At 41.1% G+C, this 26,917-nt stretch overlaps 1 protein-coding gene across 2 annotated transcripts in view; it reads right to left on the bottom strand.

Annotated features, from left to right (window-relative positions):
- Nucleotides 1–389: 389 nt before the first annotated feature.
- The window catches only part of LRTM3 (leucine rich repeat transmembrane protein 3), a 37,712-nt gene continuing 11,184 nt past the window's right edge, over nucleotides 390–26,917 (bottom strand). Inside the window, exons 4-5 of one of the 2 annotated variants that reach the window (XM_086330533.1) lie at nucleotides 26,434–26,563; nucleotides 6,123–7,514 (exon numbers count right to left, since the gene is read on the bottom strand). In XM_086330533.1, the coding sequence (XP_086186659.1) occupies nucleotides 7,509–7,514; nucleotides 26,434–26,563 (136 nt within the window). In that variant the 3' untranslated portion in view covers nucleotides 6,123–7,508. Of the gene's footprint in view, nucleotides 26,564–26,917 lie in introns of both variants that reach the window. The other variant, XM_086330532.1, reaches the window with a different exon arrangement.

A 26,917-nucleotide genomic window follows, 5' to 3' on the forward strand; every position in this document is an offset into this window, starting at 1 on the left:
CTCCATGACTCACAGAAGATGCTAAGACCAGTATACTGAGGACAGAATCTAGTCTGTGGCTGTAGGTGCCTGTCTTGGGGAGTTAATGTCTTGTTATTGTTAAATATCAAGAAGTGAAATAATTTCATTGTTTTTAGTACTAAAAAAGTTCTGTGTAAGTTGTACAAAATTAGATACTTTCCTTGGTAAAAAAAAAAAAAAATTGAAATGTTTTATAATTTTCTATCAAGCATGCCCAAATAGTCCACACACAGCAAATAATGTGTTTCAAAGAGATCAAGTAGCATTTGTAATAGAGGGAGGAGCACTGTTATCCCTAGCATGAATATAATGGTGATAAAAGTAAAATAAAATGATCAACATTATGGAATTTTTGAGGCAAAAAAAGATTTTTTTCCCCAAGTGAGACCAATACTTTATTAACATACTAGAAATAAGCCAGCACAAAGTACATTCAAAAACATTCCCATGGTGCTAAAAATCCCACCACCACCACACCCTCAGCCTCACAGATCTGGGTTTTCCCAGCAGCCCCTGGGCAGACTCAGCTTTTCCAGGCCTCCTCTAAGAGCCTGGGGGTGCGGTCTGAGGTCCTCAAGCATGTTGATGCCCCAGCTATGGCAGGTGATGAGCAGGTCATGGAGATGCTGCGGGTTCTGCTCGCCACTGGGGATGGCGACAAAGTCATCAGAGGAACCTGGGTCCTAAGGGAAGTATTTTACTCCTGTATCTTGTGACCCGTGACGTTGTTCAACCCCTGCTGCTCCCTGACACTGTCTCCCTCTAGCATCTATGTCCCCCTGCCTTGCAGGCTGTTCTTCCTCAATCTCATTGATGGGCTACACTTCCTCCAACTCACCCTGCAGTCATTGGGGTGGGGTGGGGTGGGAAGGGGGCTTTGGCACCTGGGAGCTTCTCCTCTGGGGGCTTATAAGGAGGCGGCACAAACTAAAGAGAGCTCTCCTGCATGGCTGGACCAAACCCAAAGTCATTCGCTTTCCCAACGCGCCCTCCCAGAACGGTAGATTCAAATCTACTGTAGAATGTCAGTTTAGAAAACACTTCATGAGGAAGCCATCTGACTGAATACGATTTTATTTTGCAAAGAATATCATCTTAGCAACCAGCTGTCCTCTCTAGCTGAATCTTGAAATGGTAATATTTTTAATGAAGTAAGCTGAAGGACTCTAACAGTGATCCCAACAACTTTTTCGATGAGTTCCATATACCGTAAGAAGTTGAAATCTTGGCCACTAGGGGAACTCTGAAGTTTCTCTTCCTTAAAGTTTTGGGGGGAATAGTCCAGCGAATGGTTTGGGGTATAATCTCCAGTGAGTCTGCTGGTATACAGGCATAAAAAAATGGCTGGTTTTGTTTTTTTTCAGAATGGAAGCTGATACTCTCTTGATGAGGTTTTGCTGCTGATTTGTATTTACTTGGGAAATAATCCAGTCTTTCTGATTCATAATCCCTTACATTCTTCCTTCTTGTGTGTTTCTCTTTATTCTTTGTATAACTCTCATCACATTCCCAAGGCATGTTGTTCTTTCTAAAGAAGTCCAATTTGGCCTTCCTTATATCTCTGCTTTCTGAATGCCTGTGAGGTCTGCCTTGGCTTTTTGCAAGATGTAATTTAATATTGGATTCTGTTAAGGGAACTAAATAATTTTTCCCGCTTACTGTAGTCTGTGAAAGCATCTCCCCATTGAAAGAAATGGAAGATGATACAGATGGAACCTCAATGATATTTAAGGAGCTGTGACACCACAGGTCAGGAGGCTGCATTTTGGGGGACCATCCACGTTTCCTGCTTTTGTGGTATTCATGAGATGATGGTGTCATTTTGGAGGACGATCTATATTTCCTGCTTCTGTGGGATTCATAAGAAGGCGGTGTAATACTGGAGGACGACCTGTGTGTCCTGCTTTTATGGGATTCATAAGAATGGGGTGTCACAATTGACGAGTGTTGTCGATGACCTCTAATATGACGGGAACCAAAAGCTTCACTATAAAGTGGTTTCAAACCCATTTTGACTTTCTTCTTCTTGTAGAGATTTTCCACAGGTATGCCTTTCTGTAATTCAAATAGAATACTCTCTGCTTCCTGCCTTAAATAAGGGGTGGCATCTAAAAAGATACAGTCTTCACTCTCAAGTACATCATGAGCTGAGCTTTCCTCCGAGTTACCTGAATTCTCGATATCTGTCTGACTGTCAGTAAAATCTTCAAAATTCTGAATTGAATGGGAACCACCTGCATCCTGAGCCTTTTTCTGAATCTTTAAATCAACAGATTCATATGTACATGTTTCTTGAAACCATACATGACATTGTTTATCTTTTTCTGGAGTCACACGAGATTTTAACTTAGAAAGAGCCGTGGTATCTTTCTGCACTGTGCTGTGTTGATCAGGGTCAGGGGCACACACCTGGGTAGGTGCCAAGAAATTTCTGACTGATGATGAGTTTTCATGGAAACTTTGTTTTTTGAAAGGGATATGTTCTAATGGTTGTGTATTAATGGAATGACCGCCACTTTCCCCACTGCTGTCTACTTTTTTACATATTGCAATTGTCTGTAATTTAAGACTATGTTTGGGAAATGCAATTGGCTTAGGGAACATCCTTGCATCTGGAGAACCCAGGAGAAAACGAAGGTATTTGTATTGTAAGTCAAGATCTATCTGATGAAGAGAGTTTTCCTCAAAAAGTAACAAAACTCTGTTTTTTCGTTTTGGTACTTTGACCACAGAATGAACACATTTAGATACAGGTTTCCTTCCATCCTGAGCACTGGCCATTGTGGAAGATTCCCTTACAATTCTGGGAAAGGCTTTCATTTGAATCTCCAGTGTCTTCTTAGAAAAGTGTATGAGGAGTTTGTTTTTCTCTCCTACTGAGCAGTTCTGGAGAATATGAGGCAATGTTTTCTCTCTAGCGGAAGTCAATGAAGGTGCTCCACTTTCCAGCGCTTTCACCCTCCTTAACTTTGTAACGTTCACTGCCTCTTCACTGCCTCTTGAAACATTAACAATCAGTGACTTCATACAATCGACAGGAGGTGAGTCTTTTTCATATTTGTGTTTTAGGTTAAATTCTATAGTATCAATCCCTTCCAGAGGCAAAAAGAACATTTGTTTAGGTCTTGGATAGAGCTTCCAACTGTTATGTTTTGAAATAGCCAATTTTTGATAAAAGCTGAACCTTTGAAAGGATTGTTTTACCACCTCTGGTATCAAATTCAGTCTTATTTCAGGTGCTTTTGACTCTAAATGATGCGTGAGCTTGATTTTTTCTTTGCAAGTAAAATTTTCTAAAATAGGTTTTGGCCGCAATTCAGGATGTATCGTCATGGATAGTGTACTCGGACCCCTTGTGAAACGTTGTGACTTCCAATCATCAGGTTTATTGTCTTTTACTTTTTCAAGGTTTTTAGGAAAAAAGTTGTTTTGAATCATGCTTTTTATCTGGGATTCAAGAACATTTTTAATTGCTTCACAAATAGGAATCATAATTCCCGCACTTGGACTATATCCCACTGTTTTTCTCTCATTACCTTTAGCTTGGGGTTGAATAGGCACAATTCCTAGAGAAGTTTCTAGTTGCTGGACCTTTTGCATGGCTGTGTCCTGTACACGTTCACTCTGATCCCTATGATCGAGTGGCGAGGCACACCCCGTGGTATCAACGAGTTGAGTCTCATCTTGTGGTTCTTCTACCTTTGGAGGAGAACTGTTCATATTTAGGGTGCTTTTCATGTGAGTTTCCACATTTTCCACATTTGTAGACATGATTAGACACCCTGTAGGTGTTTCAGTGGGTTTTGGTGCCTTTCCTTGCTCCATCATAATCAAGTCAGGTTCTTTTATGATTGTCGCAACATTTTCCTTTGGACCTTTAGACGTGATTAAACACGCTGTAGGAGTTTCAGTGGGTTTTGGTGCCTTTTCCTGGTGGATCGTAAGCATGTCAGGTTCTTTAACAATCCTTTCCACATTTTCCTTTGGATCTTCAGACATGATTACACACTCTGTAGGTATTTTAATGGGTTTTGGTGCTTTTTTTTGTCCAACTTTAAGGAAGTCAGGTTCTTTTACGATCTTTTCCACATTTTCCTTTGGATCTTCAGACAAGATCTGACTCCCTGTAGGAGTTTCAATGAGTTTTGGTGCTTTTTTTTGCTGGATCATAAGCATGTCAGGTTCTTTAACAATCTTTTCCACATTTTTCTTTGGATCTTTAGACATGATTAGATACTCTGTGGGTGTTTCAGTGGGTTTTGGTGCCTCTTCTTGTTCAACCGTAAGCAAGTCAGGTTCTTTTATGATCCCTTCTGCATTTTCTTTTGGATCAGACATGATTAGACACCCTGTAGGTGTTTCAGTGGGTTTTGGTGCCTCTTCTTGTTCAACCATAAGCAAGTCAGGTTCTTTTACGATCCTTTCCACATTTTCCTTTGGATCTTCAGACATGATTAGACACTCTGTAGGAGTTTCAGTGGGTTTTGGTGCCTTTTCTTGTTCAACCATAAGCGAGTCAGGTTCTTCTATGATCCATTCCACACTTTCCTCTGTATCTTCAGACATGACTAGACACTCTCTAGGTTTTTTAATGGGTTTTGGTGCCTTTTCTTGTTCAACCATAAGCAGATCAAGTTCTTTCACAATCTTTTCCACATTTTCCTTTGGATCTTCAGACAAGATTTGACTCCCTGTAGGAGTTTCAGTGGGTTTTGGTGCCTTTTCTTGCTGGATCATAAACATGTCAGGTTCTTTTACAATCCTTTCCACATTTTTCTTTGGATCTTCAGACATGATTAGACACCCTGTAGCAGTTTCAGTGGGTTTTGGTGCCTTTTCTTGTTCAACCATAAGCGAGTCAGGTTCTTCTATGATCCATTCCACACTTTCCTCTGTATCTTCAGACATGACTAGACACTCTCTAGGTTTTTTAATGGGTTTTGGTGCCTTTTCTTGTTCAACCATAAGCAGATCAAGTTCTTTCACAATCTTTTCCACATTTTCCTTTGGATCTTCAGACATGATTTGACTCCCTGTAGGAGTTTCAGTGGGTTTTGGTGCCTTTTCCTGCTGGATCATAAGCATGTCAGGTTGTTTACCAATCTTTTCCACATTTTCCTTTGGATCTTCAGACATGATTAGACTCCCTGTAGGAGTTTCAGTGGGTTTTGGTGCCTTTTCTTGTTCAACTGTAAGCAAGTCAGGTTCTTTTATGATCCTTACTGCATTTTCTTTTGGATCAGACATGACTAGACACCCTGTAGGTGTTTCAGTGGGTTTTGGTGCCTCTTCTTGTTCAACCATAAGGAAGTCAGTTTCTTTTACAATCCTTTCCACATTTTCTTTTGGATCTTTAGACATGATTAGACAGTCTGTGGGTGTTTCAGTGGGTTTTGGTGCCTTTTCTTGTTTGATCGTAAGCACATCAGGTTCTTTTATGATCCTTGAGATATCCTGGTCTGGAACAACCCTTTCGATTGTTTGTGGAGCTAAATTTTTATTTATCTCTCTGCTGAGGTTTGCTTCTGATTTGATGTTAGGAAGTTTGTGCATTTGTTGTTTGTCTACCATGAAGGGCTGGGAATCCTGTGGAATTGTGTTTGTAAAATTCCGGTTCTCTTCTTTCACAATGCTTGAACTGTCCATCTTCATAGTTTCACTAGTATTTGGTGATTTCTTCTGGAATTCTGAAATACGGGTTCTCTTTACACTTTCTAGGTTTGTCTGAGATTTTACTGGGTCTTTAGTCTGAGATGGACTCACTGTGTAAATAGAAAGACTTCTGATAAATATTTCTGAGGCATCTCCTCTTCTCAAAGCTATTTTCTTTGATTTGTTAAAGTTATACTCTAATTTCTTTCGATTGCTTGGAGTACCTCGTCCCGTGTCGCCTAGAATCTGTGGAATTGGATGTTTTCGGATTTTCATATTTAAATATTGGGGGCCCAATTCTCTTTTCAAGTCTGCTATTGTTAATCTGCCTTTCTGGCCTCCTAATTTGGGAGAAAGAGGAATGTAGGCATAAAATGAATCCAGAGCATGTTTTTGAAGCATTTTTTGTAGTTGAATGTTATGTTTTGCACTGGACACTTCTCGTTCCCTTTTATGTTTTTGTTTGATTGGGCATCTGTTTGCCATGGGAGCAATTACCTGAGTCTTAATTTGAGGTTCCTCTGCCTTTAGAGATGCAGTGTTCAGGTTCACTGTATTGCTTGTGTCCATTTTTATTGTCTCCTCCTCCAGATTAACAATGGTGAGTTTGTGCATTTCTATTTTGTCCTCTTCTAGATGGACAGCTATGTTTGTATCTATTTTTAATATCCCTTCTTTCATGTCTAACTTTTTTTGCTCTGGATTTCCAGTAGAGCCAGTGTCAGTTTCGTTTTTTCCCCCCACATCTCCAGATTGAAGTGGAAAAGTCCAGGAGGAAACAGACTTCTGAAGTGGTTCTAGATTGTGTGACTCTTTATCTGGAACAAGCAATGTCTGCTCCTTTTTCCCTCTTTGGGCATCAAACTCTGTCATACCCATTTGTATTCCTGGTAGCATTTGTATTTCAGGGCATGCTGTAGTTTGCTTGCGCACATCTATTTCCAATGATGTCCTTTGCTTTACATGTTGTAGTGGAATTTTCAGAGAAAGACTAGAATCCACTCTGGTCTTTTGTCCACTCCCAGACTGCAGCACCACTTGCTTTTTCATGACAATTTCTTGATCTGCATTTTGGAGTGCATCTGACTCTCTGATATTTATTTCCTCAAGGGGTTCCTTTATCTGTGGTGCTAACACTTTGGGAGGGGACATTTCACTTGTTTTTCCATTGTTTTGTCTATCTTCTTCTGGCTTATCAAGTTTACATAGATCTGTAGATGCTGGAGATGCTTGTGATAAAGCTTCTTGTTGGTGGTGGACATCTTGCTTTGAAGCAGAAAATCCTTCTGAACCGACAGGGGAGCCAAGTGTGGCATATATTTCCTTGGATAGTTTCCTTGGCAGTGAAACTAGAACGTGAGGACTTATTTTATGACTTAAGTTACTCATTATTTCTGTTTCTTTCTTCAGGCTTTCAATTTTAGTGAGATCCATCATGGGGAAGGAAAGAATTGTAGCCAAAGTTTCTGGTTTGTAATTTTCTTGCTGAGCCTCTGACCCTGCAAAGAAACATTCCAGCCTTTTCCCACTTTTTATAGTACCATACCCTGTGACATAAAAGTCCTCCTGCTGTGAATTTGAAAGTAACTGACTCACATCTCCTTCAGATTTGACTTGTAGAGGTTCCCTCCTTTGCTGTACACTGATCACAAAGTTTGATGTCCACTGTTGTATGGCGTCTTCTGGCACCGAGCATTCTGCGTTTTTAACAATTTCCCTCTCACCAGCAGCTGATTCTCTAATTGCTGTTTTCTGGGTATCTGATGTTTCTTGGAGATTTTGCTGTGACCCAGAGGATCCTGTGATTTCTGATGTGTCTTTGTCTGTTTTGCTCCCTAAATCTAAATAAAGAGGTGCAGAAGGGATAGAAACAAAAGTCCTTGTCAGGACCATACTTGGTTCATCTTTATCTTTGTGTACTTTTCCCCCTGGCTCTTTAATAACATTCAACACAAATTTCTTTGTACTAAGGACATCTGGAATTGGTGAAATCGCTGATTTTTTGTGATGGGTCCGTAGCCTCATATCTACATTTTTCACATCAAGCTTTTTTTCTTTCTCTGACATACATTGTTTTCTTTTTGTTACATCACCACTAATTCCCTTTGTATCTGTTCTCTTCTTTGCATCTGATAATGCTGAAATCATTTGTGGAAGTAGAGAGGGTTTTTTAATTCCAAGCTTTCCTTCATCTACTTGTGTACCTTTGTCCAATTTAGGCTTAGTTGGAGGGGCAGCAAGATAAATATTTCTTACCACCTTACCAGGTGGTTTACCTTGAGTTTCCTGTTTCTTTTGCTCTGTCCCTCCAAGGTTCAGATACAGTTCTGATCTGTGGAGTGTATATGAAGAAGGTGATTTCTTGGACTTCAAAATTATATATCTGGTGTGTGTCACACCTCTCCTATCTACTGATTTTTCTCTGTCCCTATCTTCTTTCTCAGGAATAGGTTGTTCCTCATTTTGAACATCTTTCCTGGAATCATCACTAATTGAATATGTATGTATCATTTGCCCTGCCTTTGATATTCTCCCCAAAACAGACCTTCTATGTGCTAGCATTTCATCATCAACTTGTACTTCTTTATCCAACTTGAGGGCACGGATAGATGGTGATGAAATAGAAAATTTGGTCAGGTTTTGACCATCTTTTGTGATATCATCGCTAACTGAATATGTATGTGCTGTTTCCTCTGCATATACTATTCTCCCCAAAATAGGCCGTCTAAGAGCTAGCATTTCATCATTGACTTGTACTTCTTTATCCAGCTTGAGGGCAGAGAGATATGGTGATAAAGCAGAAAATTTGGTCAGGTTTTGACCACTTTTTGTGGTATCACCATGAATTGAACCCCTATGTACTATTTCCCCTGCATATGGAATTCTCCCCAAGGCAGACGTTCTACGTGCTAGCATTTCATCGTCAACTTGTACTTCTTTATCTGGTTTGAGGGTAGGAAGAGATGATGATGAAGTAGAAAATTTAGTCAGGTTTTGAACATCTTTCATGGTATTACCACTCATTGTCTCTGTATGTACTATTTCCCCTGCATATGAAATTCTCTCCAAGGCAGACCTGCTACGTGCTAGCATTTCGTCATTGACTTGAACTTCTTTATCCAATTTGAAGGCAGAAAGAGATGGTGATGAAGCAGAAAATTTGGTCAGGTTTTGACCATCTTTTGTGATATCATTACTAATTGAATCTGTATGTCCTGTTTCCCCTGCATATGATAGTCTTCCCAAGACAGACCTTCCATGTGCTAGCATTTCATCATTGACTTGAACTTCTTTATCCAATTTGTGGGCAGAAAAAGATGGTGACAAAACAGAAAATTTGGTCAAGTTTTGATCATTTTTTGTGATATCACCACTAATTGAATCTGCATATGCTATTTCCCCTGCATATGATAGTCTTCCCAAGACAGACCTTCCACGTGCTAGCATTTCGTCATCAACTTGAACTTCTTTATCCAATTTGTGCGTGGGAAGAGATGGTGATGAAGCAGAAAATTTGGTCAAGTTTTGACCATTTTTTGTGATATCACCACTAATTAAATCTGTATGTCCTCTTTCCCCTGCATATGATAGTCTTGCCAAGACAGACCTTCTGTGTGCTAGCATTTCGTCATCAACTTGAACTTCTTTATCCAATTTGAAGGTGGGGAGAAATGGTGATAAAGCAGAAATTTTGGTCAGGTTTTGACCATCTTTCATGGTATCACCACTAATTGAATCTCTGTGTACTGTTTCCCCTGCATATGCTATTCTCCCCAAGACAGACCTTCCACGTGCTAGCATTTCATCATTGACTTGAACTTCTTTATCCAATTTGGGGGCAGAGTGATATGGTGATGAAGCTGAAAATTTGGTGAGGTTTCGACCATCTTTTGGAACTGAACTGAACTGAACTGTGATGTCACTACTAAGTGAATCTCTGTGTACTATTTCCCTTGGATATGAAATTCTCCTCAAGATAGACCTTGTATGTGCTAGCATTTCATCATTAACTTGTACTTCTTTATCCAATTTGAGGGTGGGGAGAGGTGGTGATGAGGTAGAAATTTTGGTCAGGTTTTGAACATCTTTCATGGTATTACCACTAATTGTCTCTGTATGTACTACTTCTCTTGCATACGACATTCTCCCCAGAGCAGATTCTCTACATGCTAGCATTTCATCATTGACTTGTACTTCTATATCCAACTTGAGGGCAGGGAGAAATGGTGATGAAGTAGATTTGGTCAGGTTTTGAGCATCTTCCGGGGTATCACCACTAGTTGTGTCTGTATATAATTTCCCTCCAGATGATACTCTCTGCAAAATAGACCTTGCATGTGCTAGCGTTTCATCATCAACTTGTACTTCTTTATCCAATTTGAGGGCAGAGAGAGATGGGGATAAAGTATAAAATTTGGTCAGAACCATACCTGGTTCATCTTTACTTTCCTGCATCTCCTTTCCTTGATGTTTGGGAGACACAAAGTTTCTTCTTTCTACTCCGTCCTCTTTCTTGTTCTGGGGCAAATATTTTTCTTTGCGGGGACTAATGACAGTATCACTCGCCATTGACTCTACATGTATCACTTCCTCAGAACTTGATGATTTCTGGAAGTTTACTGGGGGAAAAGAGGACCTTGGTAGCATTGACATGCCCTCTTCTCTTATGCTGGTGTTTTCATCAAGGTGAAGAGAAGAAGATAGAGAAGCACAGGTCTCAGTTTGCATGGCATCACCTGGCTCCTGTTTATCTTCCCAAACCTTCCCTTTAGTTTTTCCCTGAAGGTCAGTTAGATTGTGTGTAAGTACAATAGGTGATTCTGCTTGTGGGGGAGGCAATTTTGTGATTCTTATCATGTACCTGTCTCCTTCTGGTGTATCAGATTTAAGATATGGTAGAGTCAGTAAAGAAGTACAGATGTTTTTCAATCTTGTAGCTAGTTCACTGTCCTCTCTCTGTACCATTTTCTTTTGCTTTTTCATTTTGCACCGTGATTCTCTGGTATCATATCTATGTGAAAGTGGTAATTCTTTTGCCTTCTGATGCACAGATATTGGAAGCACTCTGTCTTCATTATCTGTTTTGAGTCTAGCTTTGTTTTTTAACAAATAACCATCAAATGACTTAGCATCTGCTTTTGTGTTTAGATTGAGTGGATCAAAAATCTTCAGTGGTGGAAAACAGGATTGTGTTATTCTTTCTGTATCTTTCTTTTCATTTCTGCTAGTGTCTCGTCTCAGGTAAGATGGAGAAGGTAAGGAGGCACGAGTTTCCCTCAGAGCCATTCCCAGCTCACCATTGCCATCCTGCATTTCCTTCCCTTGCTCTTTGACATTCAAAGGCAGTCTGCTTCTACTGAGTAAATGTGTAAGTGGGGATGTTTGGGCTTCCACAGCTGTGATTCTGGGGCGTGTTCTATCTTTCTCATCTTTTCTTTTTACTCTGATCTCTGTCTCTTTATACAACACACGTCCGTTAGCTCTTACTGTTATATTACACGAGCTAATACCTTGACTGAAATCTGCATGTCTGATTTTCCCTGTACCTGATGACTCAAGGAGCTGAAATGGTGGAGAGAATCCCGGGACTGCAGGCAAGTGTTTGTCTTCTTTGATTCCTGCATCCAGTCTACGGTCTGATGGAGAAGGCAAGGAAGGATGAGTTTTTGTTGGGGTCACACCAGGGTCTCCTGTTCTCCCCTGCCCCTGTTCTGCGCTCTCCTCCATGCTTGGCTGCGCTTCCTTTCTTCTGCTCAGAGCATCGTGCTTGGAGACACGGAACACATGAGGCGGGGATGATGTCTTTGCTTCGAAATTTGAGCCACTGGCATGCACCGAGCCTCTCACAACTATTGCGTGTGCTCTGTCCCTTTCTGTTGGTGGTGGATATTGTTTTTCTTTCTTTCTATCAGTTGACTTTAGAGGCGCTTTCTGTACTGAAGGCCGTGAAGCTTGGATCTTGAGATGTGGCACAGAGTGCCTTAGGACCGGACCACCTTTGTCTTCTTTTATTGTGTCAGATTGAAGATGAGCTGAAGAAGTGACAAAAGGGCAGATTTTGCTCAGAATCACAACTGTGTCCCTTCTCCCTTTCTGCTCCTGTTTCACTTGCTCCTTAATGCTCACTTGCAGTTTCTTTGCTTGGAGCATATGGAAAAGTGGGGATTTCCTTACCTTCAAAGCTAAGGACTTGGGATGCATTGGATCCCTCACAAAAATATTTGCTTTATCCTTTTCTTCCTGCATCATGTATTTTGTTCTTTTTGAATCACTTGAGATCTCACTCAGAGGTGACACTGTATATTTTAACTCCTGTGCATCTGATGACTTCCTGCGCCATAACAGTGGAAGACAGGATTTGAGAGCTCCTTGCTTCTCTTTCTTGCCTTTGTTTAATGTAAACTGAGGTAGACAAAGTCCTGTCAGGACCTCATCTAGTTCACTTTTTCTTTCCTGTGCATGTCCCAGGTTTTCTCTTCTGTTTGTTGGTTCATCTCTAGTCTGGGGGCTGTGGCTCCCAGGGTTACTGGGAACATGTGGAAGTGGGAACTCCTTTGCCTTGGAACTTGTTTCTTTGGAGTACTTCATATAATTCATATTGGCTGTTTCTCCTTGATCCTGTCTTTTCTGGGGCATAAATTCCTTTGCTGCTTGTACACTGCTTATGATACCTCTCTCAGTTGAGTCTCGATTTGCTTTTTTCACTACATCTGATGATTTCTGGTGGGGTAGTTCTGAACAAGAGTATCTTGTTACTTTAGCTCTGTCATCTGCTTCTATTATTCTTGTATTCAAGTTAAAAGAAGTGGCAGGTCTGGAAGTACAGATCAAAATCACACTTGGTTCACGAATTCTTTGTATCTTGTTCTTTTGCTCTTTGACGTCCAGCTGGATTTCCTGTAAAAGTGGTGAATTCTTTTTCTTCCAAAGTAGGACTTTTTCCATATTAACTCTCTTCTCTTCTTCCTGCATTGTATGTTTTTTAGCTTTGTTAACCCTGTTTGAAACAGACTTTTCATATGCTATGTTTCCCATATCTGATGACTCCTGGAGTTTGGGTTGTAGAAAACAGGATCTTGTTTTTCTTAGCATGACTGCTTCTCCTTCCCTTCTTGTGTCCACTTCAGAGTAAGGTGGAGAAGAGCTGCAAACACAAGACTGTCTCTGAATCCCAAAATGTTTACCTTTATCTTGCCGTATCTCTTCCTCTTTTTCTTTGATGTTCAACTGCAATTCTTGGGCAACTAGAGACTGGTTCACCTCCAGAGGCATTCTTTGGGGATGCCTTACCTCTTTCAAAGCCATGTCCACTCTGTCTTCATTTTCCTGTGACATATATTTTGATCTTGCTATATTGCTTAAAATATCATCAGCTGGCTCCTTACATGTTATCATTGCATCTGACAATTCCTGGAAGGTCAGTGATGGAGGGTAGAACCATGATACTATTTGTGATGCCGCTTCTTTTACTCCAGGACCCTGCTCCAGGTGAGAAGAAGATGGAATGGAGGCATGGGGCTTATTCAGAACTACATTTCCATTACTTTCATCTTCCTGCATCATTTTCTCTTGCTCTTTATTGTTCCACTGTGGTTCATTTCCATGCGGTGTGTGTTTGAAAAGTTTTTTCTTTCTTTTAAAAGTGGGCCTTTTGCAGTTCCTTTTATCTTTCACATATACTATATTGTCTCCATCTTCCCTCTTTTGCTGTGGGAAATGTTTTGATTCTATTATGTTGCTTAAACTCTCTCTATTAATTGACTCTGCAAATGACGCTTTCCTGATATTTGATGTTGCCTGGAGCTTTAGTGGTGGAAGGCAGTTCTGTGGTATTCTTGACGTATCTCTTTCTCCTTTTGTTCTTGAGTTCAAATCAAGAGGTGAGAGAGATGGTACAGAAGTAAACAAGTTTGTCAGTTTCACACCTGATATACCTTTGCCTATCTGCCCCTCGCTCTCTTGTTTTACAATTTTCAACTGCCCTGGCAATTCCTTTTCACTGAGCATGTGTGATCGTGATGGTTTCTTTGCCTTCAAGGTAATGTTGGGATTCATTGTTCCTTTCACGTTGACTCCTTTTATTCTAATCTTCCTCGGCAGTTCTGGTCTGTTGCCTGGGCCACCGTAGTCAGTGGTATTAAATACGTTTGAAAATATCAATTTCTCCAAAGTCCTTTGGGTGGGTACCATGTCTTTCTCAACTCCTTGTTTTAGGTCATTCTTCTGTCTTTTATTTTCAGGCAAAGGAGGGATATGGATAGAAAGAGAATGTGAAAAAAATCCAGGTAGACATACCTCTTTTTGTACTTTTTTTTGACATGCTTTACCTAAGTGCACCTTCTTTCTAACACTTAGCTTGGGGGAGCTAACATTTGTTATTGAATCAATTATCTGCTCCCCATCCAATAATTTCTTTCCTTTCGGCAACGAGACATTCTGATATTTTGCAGTTTCACTGGATGATTCCAAAGGTGGCCTTGTATTTTGTCTCGTCATTTGCGTTGGAGGAGCTGAGGGTACAGTCCATTCCAGGCCACACTCACGTTGAGTATTTAGTTGTTCTTTAGAAATCAAGTCTAATCCTTTTGTCCTGCTCGACACATTACCTACTTCTGATAATGCTTCCTTCGTCTGAGGCGTTAAATGTGGCAGGAGCCAGGGATTGTTTTGAGGGTAAGATACACGCTCAGAGGGAATTCTCAGGGAGGGAAATTTCTCAGAGGGAATCAGTAGGTGCTGCTGCTTTTGTTCCACACTGGGTAAGTTTTGTCCTTTTTCACTTTTTTGTGTATATCCAAAAATAACATCCATTCCTTTTAATGCTTCCTTAGCCTGTGGAGTTGAATATTCAGAATGCATCTTACTTGTGTCATCAAACTTTACTTCTTGCACTGAGATATTAGTTTGGTGGAGACCTGCTTGGGAGTGAGATGTGGACTTTTGAAGGGTCTCAGACATCCATTTCTCTTGCTGGTCTCCTTTTCCTGTAATATGTGAACCAAATCCTTCTGTACTTGGAGTATACTCCACAGTGCTAACTACTTCTTCCGATACTGTCTTTTCATATGGCATCTTACTTTGAAATAATATATCTCTTGAAGGATCAGAAGCAAGATTTGGCCAAATACATTGTACACATTCTGGTTGCTCTTCTGTTCTTGCAACAGGTAAGCCAATTCCTTCTGTATTTGAATTGTGGTGCCTTGGACTATCTACTTCCTTTGCTGCTTTCATTATTCCTGGTAATTTAATCTGAAATATATTCATCATAGAATGAGAAAGAGATGTTGGGAGAGTCTTGCATGTACCTTCCTGTTGATGTTCTTTTCTTCTTCCTGAGCACGGAGGTTGATCCACTGGAATATCTATTGTGTTTGATGCTTTCTGGACCACTGGACTCAAAACTGCTGAACTCATTCCTTTGGCTGAGATTTCTTTCTTTCGCCTTTCAAGATGGAGTTGATACAATATACAAGAGGAAATGAATTCCAGAAGATTTCCTTTCTTCTGGTTAGAACTGTTTCGCTGCTCTGTCCTCCCTTTTTCAGAACAGTTTATTTTCTGTTCATTTGATGTTAATAGAAGGTTCGTTAACTTTGGCATCTCGGTTTCCCATAGATTGACACCTGAAACAACAGGGATGCTAACACTTTCCTTCCGTGTTGCATTTCCTGCCTCTCTCACATGAAGTTCCCCACTGGGGCAAGATGTTGAATCCAGGAGACGTTCCGGAATGGGATCTGGTTTCACGTCTCCAATCTCCACTGCAGGTGTATATTGCCGGGCTTCTGCATTTGCACAGAGAAACGTCTGTCCTTTTGAACCTTGTAAGGTATCAGTTTCTCTTAAGCCATCTCTTCCCAGTTGATTTGGAATGGTATTTTCCAAATGAGGGGTTTCCGTAATGGAGTACAAAGTAGGCTCCACCAGTGTCCTTGAATTACTTCCTTCTTTCAGCAGATCCTGTTCCTTGCAAGTCTTCTCTTGAGAAGCATCTGACTCTGGAAGACACATATTCTGTCCTTTTGAACTTAAAGAAATATCTGTTTTCTCAGATATTTCCGTCCTCTGTGGAGTTGACACTGGAGATTGGGCCTTGTCTCTGTCTCCCTCCTTTACTCCCAGGGCGATGAGGCGTTGGCGTTTTGTGTGTAATCTAACTCTTGAGATGTCAAACGTAGTGAAGCAGCTTTCTCTCTTTGGTGAAGGTTGATGAGGATGTGCTTCTCTTTTCAAATTTACTGTGTATTTGACATGGGTGGGGCTCTTCTTCAGATGCTGTCTCATCATGAATTGATATCTACATTGTGGGAAGAGGTCCAGTGAAGCAATTTGGCAATTTTCTTTTTGCTCTCTGATACAGTGTCTCTGGGTTTTCGTATTTCTGGATTTGGCACTCTTAGCAAGGGACCGTGAAAATGCTATTTGTCTTGTGTTCAGCAGTTTCTTCGGCCTTGGTGGCTTGCCTTTCTCCCTTTCCGCTTCCATCAACTCTTGAATTTGAGGTGGAATAGACCCAGGGTCACAAATAGTTTTCAGAGAGAATTCTACTTCAGTTTTATCTTGCTGGAACCCTGGCTTCTGCTTCTTGGTGTTAAACCTTGTTTCCTTTTCGTGGCTTTGGGTTCCATGCCCTGCTGTGTTATACATCAGGGAAACAAATGGTTTCCTTGCCTTCGATTTTACCCGTTCAGCAGGCACAGTGCTTTCTACACCTGCTGCTTTCGCATTAGCTTGATGGTTTAGGATTCGGGGGTAAGGAGGTGTATAGGCATAAGCAGAGTTCTGGATGTTTCCTGAGACACGTGGTTCTTGCTGTTTCTTTTGCAGAAACTCAAATGACTGGGTATATTGTGAAGGTGTTCCAGACAAGACCTGTTGTTCACACTCTTTTTCCTCCATACCTTTTGCTTTCTTTAGGGCATTTCTCTTTTCAGAAGATTCTTCATAGTTACCCGATGTGTTAGGTGACTGCTCCATTTTTATATGTGGTGGAATAGATGGAGAAGCATCTGTAGATTTTAGGTCTGTGTTTAACACAGCTTTCTCTCTCTGTGTGTCTATCTCCTGTTCTTTGTTAATGCTTAAAGCAGCAGGACCTGCGGCATTAAGTGACTGTAAAACCACTCTGTCTTCGACTGGCAACTGCATGTGTGTTGGCTGTACAGGATTAAACCCTGATATTCTGTCTGCCTCTGTTTGGAATCTGCTTTGCCTTCTAATGTTAGAGGTATCCACTTCCAAGTAAGTGGCATTTGTACACATATCAGTCGCATTTTTACCTGAGTGCATCTCTTTCATTTTGGTTTCTATACTGGATCTAAGTCTTGTCCTCTGTTTTGTGGCAGATTGCCTACTGATTTTAAATAGCTGTGAAATGAGTGGCTCCTTTTTTTTCATCACTGAACATTTCGGTATGATTTTCTCTTGCACTGTGTTTATCTGGCTTTCAGAGTCAGATAAAACAGGCATGAATAAATCGACAGGCCCCAGGAGAACTGTGGCTAAGTTTTTGTCCAGCTCTGCCTTTTTCTCTGTAACAAAATCACCTAGATTTTTGTGAAGTGTTCTATGGTTATCCAGATTGTCCCTTGCTGCTGTATCAAATGAGAGTTTATCAGTCACTAACGTGGGTGGTGGACTCTTAGCTCCCTCACTGGCATGGAATAATGTCTCTCTCGCACCTTCATCCCATTGCTTCTCTCCTGCCTTGGTCTTAGCTTTGTGGTTTTTCTCTCTATGGCTTCCGGTAAGATACCTCGTGCTATTAAGCTCCTGTAAAACTGGTAGCTTCCCTGCCTCCAGAGTTACCTGCTTGGGACTCATTGTACTTTTCTTGCCTACAGCCTCTACTGCATGACTCTGGCTCTCAGGTTCAGATGAGTCAAGGCTGGAGAAACCTAAAGGCTTTAAGACTGTTCCTAGTAAGTCACTCTGACTCCTTGCCTTTTTCTTGAAAATGGGACTATCTTGTTTCCTCCTAGGATTTCCATCCCAGACACCATCACAGTGTAAGGAACCAGTCTCTGATTTCCTAGATTCTGGAAATGGGATCTTTAGATCTGCCTTGTGTTGGATTTCCTCTTGAGTATGAAGACCTTTCTTCAGTGTTTGGACTCGAATTAAAGTCATCACGCTTTTAGAGACAGGCTTTAAAATAGTTTTTCTAATGTGTTCTTCTTGCCTCATGTTTTGTGCCGCACAAGACAGATTCCAAGTACTTCTACCTTTTGAACTATTCAGTTTAGGTTTTGATTTGCAAGGGCCAAGATTTTTTACATGTTGAGGAGTGAAACGGAAATGTTGGCTCTCATGCAGAACTGATTCTGCTGATATTTCTGGGACATTTTCCTCTTCCTTCTCATGTGGCACACTCACCCTCCCTGTGTTGCTGGATCTGCTTTGTGTATCAATCAAATTGGCCTCCCATGCTTCCCCAAGACTCAGTGATTTCTCTAGCTCTGGGCAGGTGTGGTTATATGTTTGTACTCTTGGTTGATCTGTCCCTGTTGTGGGTGTGTTATCAATTTCAATATCTATCTTATTATCCGTTGAAACAGGTGTGAGAGATGAAAATGCATCAGTTATACTTTTATGTTGTTGCCTGTCTTTTATCACAGACTTTAAATAACATTCCTGTTTCTTTTTACAGTACTGATGACCATGCTCAGTGATATTAAGCACCTGTGAAAAAAGAGGCCTCTTTGCCTTCATGGTTATATATCTGGGACCCATAAGATCTTTCTGTTCTGGAAATTTTAGTGCTTTTTTCTGCCTTCTAGATTCAGACAAAACAGATGTTGTGGATATTGTTAGTAAATCTCTTTGCAACTCTTTATGTTTCTTGACAATAGAACCACTCACTTTCCTTCTAGAGCTTTCATTACATGAATCTCCAAGCACTGAGATCCCTGACTTGGGAAGTGGGATATTTTGATCAGCTGTGTATTCTGTTACTTTTTGAGTTTTTATGTCTTTCTCTTCTTCAGGTTGTAGGGGAGCTGGACTGGAAGCATCCAGCCTCCTTGTGGGAGTCCTAAACACCTCCTCATCAATTAAAAGACCGTTGAATATCGCTTTCCCTCTTTTTACACATGAAATCTTTTCACTTTTTCTATGCAGTATGTTTGTATATGGTGGGATGTTCTTCACCTTTTCAGTTTGAAATGGAATTATCAGAGAACAGGTAGACTCCAATATATTTTCTGAAACTAGTTTTTGTTGCTGCATGTCTTGCTCTGTAATAAGCATATTTTCATCTTTTCTACTTTCTGTATTGAATGCAACTTCCTTGCCCTCTCTTTCATTTTGCTGTCTTGACTGAGATGTGGTGCCTAAGGAGCTGCACCTTTTACACAGTCTTTTCCTGTCTTCTGGTTTTATACTGACTTCGACTGGGTCTTTCTTGGCTTTCCGTTTTTTATGTGTTTTGGTGGCAGGTGAAACAGGTGTAGGTGAAAAAGAAGTATTCATAAATATATTTGACATACTCTGAGATAACTCTTTGGCCATGTTATCAAAGGTGTAGACCAGTTCCTTTCCATGGCTGGGGGCACTGGGACTAGTGGTACCAGTTGTCTTCCAAACTGATGCCATCTGGGCTTCCCCAGTTCGAGACGTAGGGATCAATGCTACATTTCTCAACCCTTTAATTTCAGATGAATCCGGCCTGGAGATACCGAAAGACTGTAGGGCTCTCCCTTGTAAATCCGTTTGTAATTCTTTCTTTCCCTCTGGACTAGAACCAGCAAGTTCCTTTGTTGGGTCTGTTTCAGACAGGACGTCACTTGATGCTTTAACAGCTAAAGATTCGCCGAGTGATTTCTCTGTCGCTGGAGATAAAATCCTTGACCTCTGTGTTTTTGTCCTTTTTGGTGCCTTCTCAGATGGAAGTGAATTCAGAATAGAGGAAGACACAGAACGCAAGACAGTTTGTGTGAAAAATGTTTGTTGTTGCAGCTCCTCCTCTATGGTTCGTGATTCTGGGATTTTCCCCCTTGCTGAATACTTCTGTTTGAGATCTGATTTCACAAAGCGAGCCTCCTTCATATGATGAGCACGGGAAGTGAGGTGCTGGAAATTCCGAGGCGCTGCTTCTCCACTGTGGCCTTTGAGTTCCTTCCTGACGTTTTCCCTCTTGGCCCTAGAATAGGGACACCAGGCTCCCCTTCCATCTGACCAGTGTCCTTGCTGTTGTATCTCAGGATGGAACCTCATCTTCCCCGGCATGTCCGTCTCTACTTTGGTTCTGTTATGCACCTTCATGTCCAGTGAAACCAACTTGGGAGAGGAAGTGGCCTTTGGCGTGGTGGCTGCCAGTGACTGACCTTGTTTCCTCACAGTTTTGAACTTGCCTTCAAATTGCCTACCACGGCTTGGCGCACCACGTTTTGTGACATTTAATGTCTTGGAAATCGGTGTCTTCTTTGCCTTCAAAGTGATACATTTGGGACTCATTTTATTTATCTTGTCTGTAAGTTCTGAGTGGTTTCTCTCTCTTTTCGACACAGGTAAAGCAAGTGTGGCTGCATCCCAGAACTCCTGCATTGTTGCCAGCAATTCTTGGGTTCCCCCTTCCTTTCTCTCTGCAGTAACATCTTCTAGCACCCCAGAGGATTTTATCTCAATCAAAAACTCAATGATCTGTGATCGCAGGGTTTTCGAAGGGAGGGTTTTCAGACAGCCATTCCCAGGGATGTTAAATATCTGTGACATTGGTGCCTTTCTTGCCTTCATAATAACACACTTGGGACTCATTTTACTTCTTAAGGCTCTACATGTAAATGTCTTTCTCCCCTGTTTAGGTTCAGGGGGATCAGGTGTGGCAGTAGCTGAAGACTCAGGGACAGGTGCTTGTAGATATTTTTTAAACTCGGACTTTTCCTCTTTACCATGATCATCCAGTTCTCCTGTGCAGCTCTCATCACTTTGGATGTCACATTTCATTGTATCAATTACAACTTGACCGGTTAGTGATTCGTTCGACTTTAGAAGAGGAAGGTTTGAACTCGCTGACCACACTGTGCCGTTTTGTGTCTGCTGGCTTCTCTTTGGCTGTGTTGTCTGCACTGGATCTTCAGGCTGTATGTGCTGGGGGATGTCCCGTTTGGTAGAAAACAGAGTTTCCCCACATCCTTTGTTTCCTGGTTTGTGAAGCTCAAGCTCCTTCGTCTGGTCTGAACAGAGTATGAAATGTTGGCTGTGCTGTGAAATTACTTTTAGTAACATCTCCTGTTCACTTTCTTCATTTTGAAGATCACCTTCTTCGGGGTCATCTGGAGTCACATTCCCTTCGTGTGGGGGTATATTTTGCTTTACTTGCTCAGAACTGAGTCTTTTTTCTTCTAACATGTCTTTTTGCCCTTCTCGGTCACTATACCTATTAATGGCAGGGATGATGTTCAGGAGGGAGTCCCTGCCATCTGCCATTTTTGTGCTCTGACCCACCTGTCCCATTTTGGTGGTCAAGTTATATCCCAATTCTTTCCTACGATTTCGTCTAGCACCACCCTTGATATTGAGCATGTGTGAAATGGGTGGTTTCTTTGCTTTTAAAATTCCATCTTTGGGGTTCATCAGGATTTTCATGTCTGAATATTGTTTGAAGTTTCTCTTGCCTTTGGATAGAGATAAAGCAGCCATGCAGAAATCTAAAGTCACTTTCTCTTCCTTTTCAGTACCACCAGCTTGTTCCTTTTGATGGTTTGCCTCAGATGGAACACCACCTTCTCTTGCAGAAAATATTTTTTCATCAAACTTTGCTTCTCCTGATGTTGGAGGAAAAAACCTAGCATCGCTCTCTAGCTTTCTCAGTGGAAATGGATCCAATGTTGGGCATGAAGCAGAGCTCAAAATACTCTCTGCAAAATGTGTTTGTGGTTGTACCTGGATATTTATACTTCCTATTTGTTTCTGCCCCTCATCTGATTTGATAAGGTCATGATCCTCCTCCTGATATATACTGAGTATAAAGCTTTGGCCACTCTCTGGAATTGGTAAATCTTGTTCCCCTGCACCCTCCTCCTTCCTGTCTTTCACACTGTTAGGTAAACTACTCATATCGATAGAAGCTGGGCGACATACTTTTCTTTCATTGGGTGATTTCTCTTGCATTTGCGTATGATCGAGTCTTGTTATCCTTTGTGTATCTGTCTCCATATTTAATCCGATGTTCATTTTGGTGTTTAGCAAAACAGGCACCCTGGAGAGAATGACAGGTGAACACACATCTCCTTTGTTTTTATTTTGCTGTAAATTCTTCATTTGAAAATTGCATTGCAATGCCTTTCTCTGCCTGCCAGGGAGCATACGCAGAGTGGATAGGTTTTGTTCTCTCATAGCTCTGTATCTACGACTCACTGTTTGCTTTCTTGACAGTTTTAGTGTGTTTTTCTGTCTTTGAGATTTAGAAATGGAGGTGTCAATGGAATCAGAAGACTGCAGGAAGGTCACTTGCAAACTTTCTGGTAATGCTGAATTTTTATCCACAGAATAAGAACCTCGTTCCCTTGTGAGGTTTCCACCAGAGGCTACACCACTCTCTGTTGGAATGTTCAAAAGTTTCACAGGTGATGAGTTCCCTGCTTCGGGAGGTAGAACCTCCAGACCCGCAGGGGCTATTAGATCATCTTCTGGTTTGTTGGTCTTCAGGAGTTCCTTAGCTTCTTGAGGACCCATCTGGACATCAGTCTGCAAAGCAGCTTGTTTAAAGCATGTTTGGTGCTGTTTATCTTGCTCCTGTGTTAAACAGTGTAGGCCTGCATCTGGTTTGGCAAGGTGAGTCTCCTTTCCTCGACATCCATTGATCCAGAGGTACTGGGTATGCTGTGGAGCCGTTATTAGCAAAGTCTTTTGCTCCTTTTCCTCTACATCTTGTCCTTTTTCTTCTCCGTCACAGAGTGCATTACTCTCATCAAAAAAATCAACATACAGTGGTCTTTCTTCAACGGCTAGACCCCGGAGCTTTGCTTGAACACGGCAGAAGCTCTTTGTCTCCCCTTGTAACCTGCTATGCACAGGACAGTAAAGGGTGTTTAGAAATTCATATTCCAGTCCATTAGCTTGGCCGATCTTTTCAAACTTGGCCTTAAAGTCAGATTCCAGTTTCTTTCTTTGATGACATGTGATATCACACGTTTGTGAAATGGACGGCTTCAATGCCTTCATAGGTACAGACTTGGAGTTCACTCTACATTCTATGTGTGAAAATCTTACTCTAGTTTTCTTCACTTTAGAATGAGATAAGACAGGCATGTGGTAATTAAAAGTCTTTGGGAACACTGCTGGTAAATCTTCGGGTCGTTCTGCCTTCATTGCTGCAAAACAGTAACCTGTTTCCCTGGTATCACTTCCATCATCTGGTACATCACTTTCTCTTGTTTGGTTTAAAGGGTCTCCAATCAGTGATTTTTCTGATGTGGGAGGAGATATCTCAGAATCATCTTCAGTGCGTCTTAAATCTGTGGGTGCTATCAGGCTTTTCTCCATATTTTCAACATGAACTGGACCTGTTGTGGCCATGTGAATAGACTCTGCCATGATTTTTGCAAATGTGATTGGTTGTTGCATTTCTTTCATGGATTTGAGCTCTTTCTCTGGATCTTCATCCGATCTGAGGTTCCAGCGATCCTCAAGGACTGCTTCTGGTGAAGCTTCCTGATTCCCACTCACTTCCTCCTGCAACCGAGCTGCTTCTAGTGTGTTTCCAGAGTCACTTCCTTTATTAATGATATCTAAATAGTCTTCTTCTCTTTCAGCTTCTGATGTCTCTCGTTTTAGCTCGGTATGACTGTGATTCCTTACATTTAATCTGCTGTGCATTCTAACATGGGGCAAAATAGACAGACAAGGGTCAGTAACATTCAGAAGCATATCTGCCATCGTTTTATCTTGAAGTATGTGTTTAATCATGATTTTGAAATTGCTTCTTAATCTTCTGTGACATTTTGGTGGCTTTTTTACTTTCATAATTACACATTTGAAACCAAGTACATTTGTGGTTCCTGGTATTTTTTTTCTGATTTTCTTCCTTTTCAAATTTGATAATGGAGGCGTATGCCTATGGAAAGACCCCAGGGCAATTTCAGGTAAAACTCCTTCTAAGTCCTGCTTTTCTTCTGCAATCTGAGCATCCAGGAACTTCTCAGGGCTTCCACCCAAAGGGACACCACATTCTGTTGATTCAGTTAAAACTGGCAAGCTCTCGAACATGGTGAGAGGATGCACTGGGTCTGCAGTTTCCCTGCCTGTAGCTCTGTCTGTGCTTTGCTTCACCTCAACTTGAAATGGATCCATCATGGGGCGTGGGTTAGTCTCCATAGTCGTCTCTGTAGAGAGAGTTTGTGGGTAAACATCGAGGTCTTTATTTTGAGTGGTTTGACCTTTTGAACTACTCTGTCCTGGTTCCAGTTTGACATACGTGGGCTTCTGCTGTAGTCGTGGGCTGAGCCTGAAGCCTGGCGTTTGCTGCAAAGCTGCTTCTTGTGGAGCCTGTTCTTCCTCTCTGTTGTCTTCTTGTGGTTTTTTAACTAGACAGTTCTTCTCAAAGGAAAAATACATTTTCCTGTCATCTGGTATTTTGTCTGGCTTTACTGCTGAAAAACTGAGTCCTATTTCTGATGTATCCATCTTGGTTTTTAATCCACTCTGCATTTTCATACGAGGTGGTAAAGAAAGGGCAGTGTGAGTGGCTTCGTGAAATGCAGCAGATATTCTTTCACCTTGCATATTGTTAATGTTGCTTCTAGTGTTGCTTTCGAGTTCCTCACTTGCACTTATGTCATCTTCTTCCATCACGTGAGCTCTTAATGCATTTTTTTCCTTCTCAGTTACATCTTCTGGCCTCTCCTGAATTTCTACACCTGTTGGTTGTCCACTGCTTTTATGCTTTTCGGTTCCTAGGGGAACGAACAAGTTGACATCAGAAGACTCCAGAACAATTTCAAGGTCTTTTCTGTCTGTATTCCCCCGTGAGAAGCACCTTTGCATTTCTGATATACTCGTTGGTAACTCCTCTCTGCTTGAAAGGGCAGGATTTGAATTCTCTGTACCTTGTAGGTCCTCCCATGTTTTCATGTTTCTGTCTGACTCCATCTGGGGAGAGGAAACACATTTCTGCAAAGGTTCTGATATGGCTTCTTCTAAAGGTGTCTCTTGCCTTGCCACAGGCAGGTCAGATGTTGTTTCGCTATCTGGGGCACAAGACTCTGCAATATCCATTTCCTTTGGATCTTCAAGAGACTCTCTATTCATCCAGTTTGTTTCTGTTAATGAAGGACAAGGTGCTTTCTGTTGATAAGTATTGACCATGAAAGACTGTTCTAGCTGAGATGGAATTTCTTGTGAAATGTTTTCTAGTTCTTTATTGTTTCTGCCATGCTGCTCTTCATTTTCAGTACTCCCCATGGTTCCTTCTTCCTCAACAGACCCTATGTAATTAACTTTCTCTGCACATAGTGACTGATCTGGTTTAGGCAGAAAATCTCTACATTCTGTTAAACCTGGAGTGAATTTTGCTTGTCTTTTTCTGTAATACTTCCTAATATAAGGAGGGACAAGCTTGAAAGCATATGTAAAATGCAACGCTATACCTGATAAACCTTTTCTTTGATGTAACTCTTTCTTCTTAGTTTTATGTTCATATCTTAACTGGCTGCACTCTGAAGTATGACATGCTGTGGTCTGAAATACCTGTGAAGCTGGTGTTTTCTTTGACTTCTGAGGTGGATCTTTGAGGCTAAGTTCACTTTTACTGCGTGATGTTTTTCTTCTGTTTTTCTGCCTGGTCATGAGAGGCAGCGAGTCATATGCAGGAGACTGGTTTAATGTTGAGGAAGCAATTTGTTTCTGGCCCTCACTCTTAACATGCTCTAGTTGTGGCATCACTTTATCAACTGAATTTGGGCTCGGAGGTATAACCAGATCTCTGGCATCCTTTAAAATAGTGTTTTGCCCTGGGATAGAGTATTTACTCTTGTTTGACTCTTCAGACCAGACAGAATCCTGGGTCTCATATGAGTGTTTTGTATCAGACCCTAGGCCCTTGACTGAATCTTGAGTCTCAATAGACTGTGGAACTTGGACCAGATGTTGGCACCTATCCATGTCTGCGGTCTGGAAGGAGTCTTGGGTGCTGCTAGTAAGTGGTTCCCTCACCAAATCTTGAGGCAGAGCAAAGTATCTGGCCTCACTCTCAGGCTGCCTGTTGACTGATGCCTGATTGTTAAAAAATTGGTGGGCTTTACCAGTAAATTGGGCTTTGGAAAATCCTTGACTCTGAGTAGCCTTTTGTCTGGAAAAAGAAGCTTGTGCTTGGGGAGAAGGGTCCATTGTAGCAGAATGTTGAATCTGAATCAAGGGCTCTAGAGAGATTGAGTACAGAGAGGTAGTTTTATTCTCTAATGTGGCTTTGGATTTTGGAGGGCTTTGATTTCTCACATTTTCTTCCAGAAGTCTGACTTGGTCTCTAGAAAGAAACAGATGGGCAGGAGGGCATGGTGCCACATCTAGATCTTCACTTTCTATAATGATTCTCGAAGTTCTTGAAAAGTTAAAGTCAGAAGAAAATGTCCTATTTTTACTTTTGTTACTTTTCATTATGGAAAATAATTTCTTTGATGAAAACTGTATTGTTTCATGTTCATTTTTAGGGCACCCGCTACACCTTAGCAAAATTTCCTGTACTTCCGAATGAAATAGTGACAAAGATGATGAGCTAGTCCCATTTGAAGATGTCATATGACTTTCACTAAAGTGACTTACTCGAAATCTACTTTCACTGGTACTTGCCCGTGGTGGTTCATCTGGTGGTGGAACGCTGTCTTCAAAGTACTCTTCATTTCCTTCAGATGTAATTGATGAAGCAATTGTTCTCTCTGAATAGTTATCAACTCTGAAATATAAGAAAACAGTGAGTCAATTGTCACTGAGGACCTATTTCATATAAGAACTCTCTTTGAAATTTAAGGAAATCCAATATAGTATATGAAAACATAGTTAAATGTAGAGATAAGCTGGGAAGTCATTATCCACATTACAAAATAATTCATTACCTAGTTACATTCATTCAATAAATCAATCCACTGACAAAGTGAAGTTAAGTTATTTTCATATCTAGGAGAACGAGGGATTTTTTCCCACAAAAATCTGTCCAAAAGTCTACTTTTGACTGTCTATTTTGACAAAGTTGCAGATTAAGATTATATCCTTTTACAAGGAATATCAGTTTCTGTTCTCTGTATGACAG

The sequence above is a fragment of the Bos grunniens genome, chromosome 12 (genome assembly GCF_055505025.1).
Source record: "Bos grunniens cultivar Pamir isolate PY7600 chromosome 12, Bosgru_T2T1.0, whole genome shotgun sequence".
Classification (NCBI taxonomy): Eukaryota; Metazoa; Chordata; class Mammalia; order Artiodactyla; family Bovidae; genus Bos; species Bos grunniens.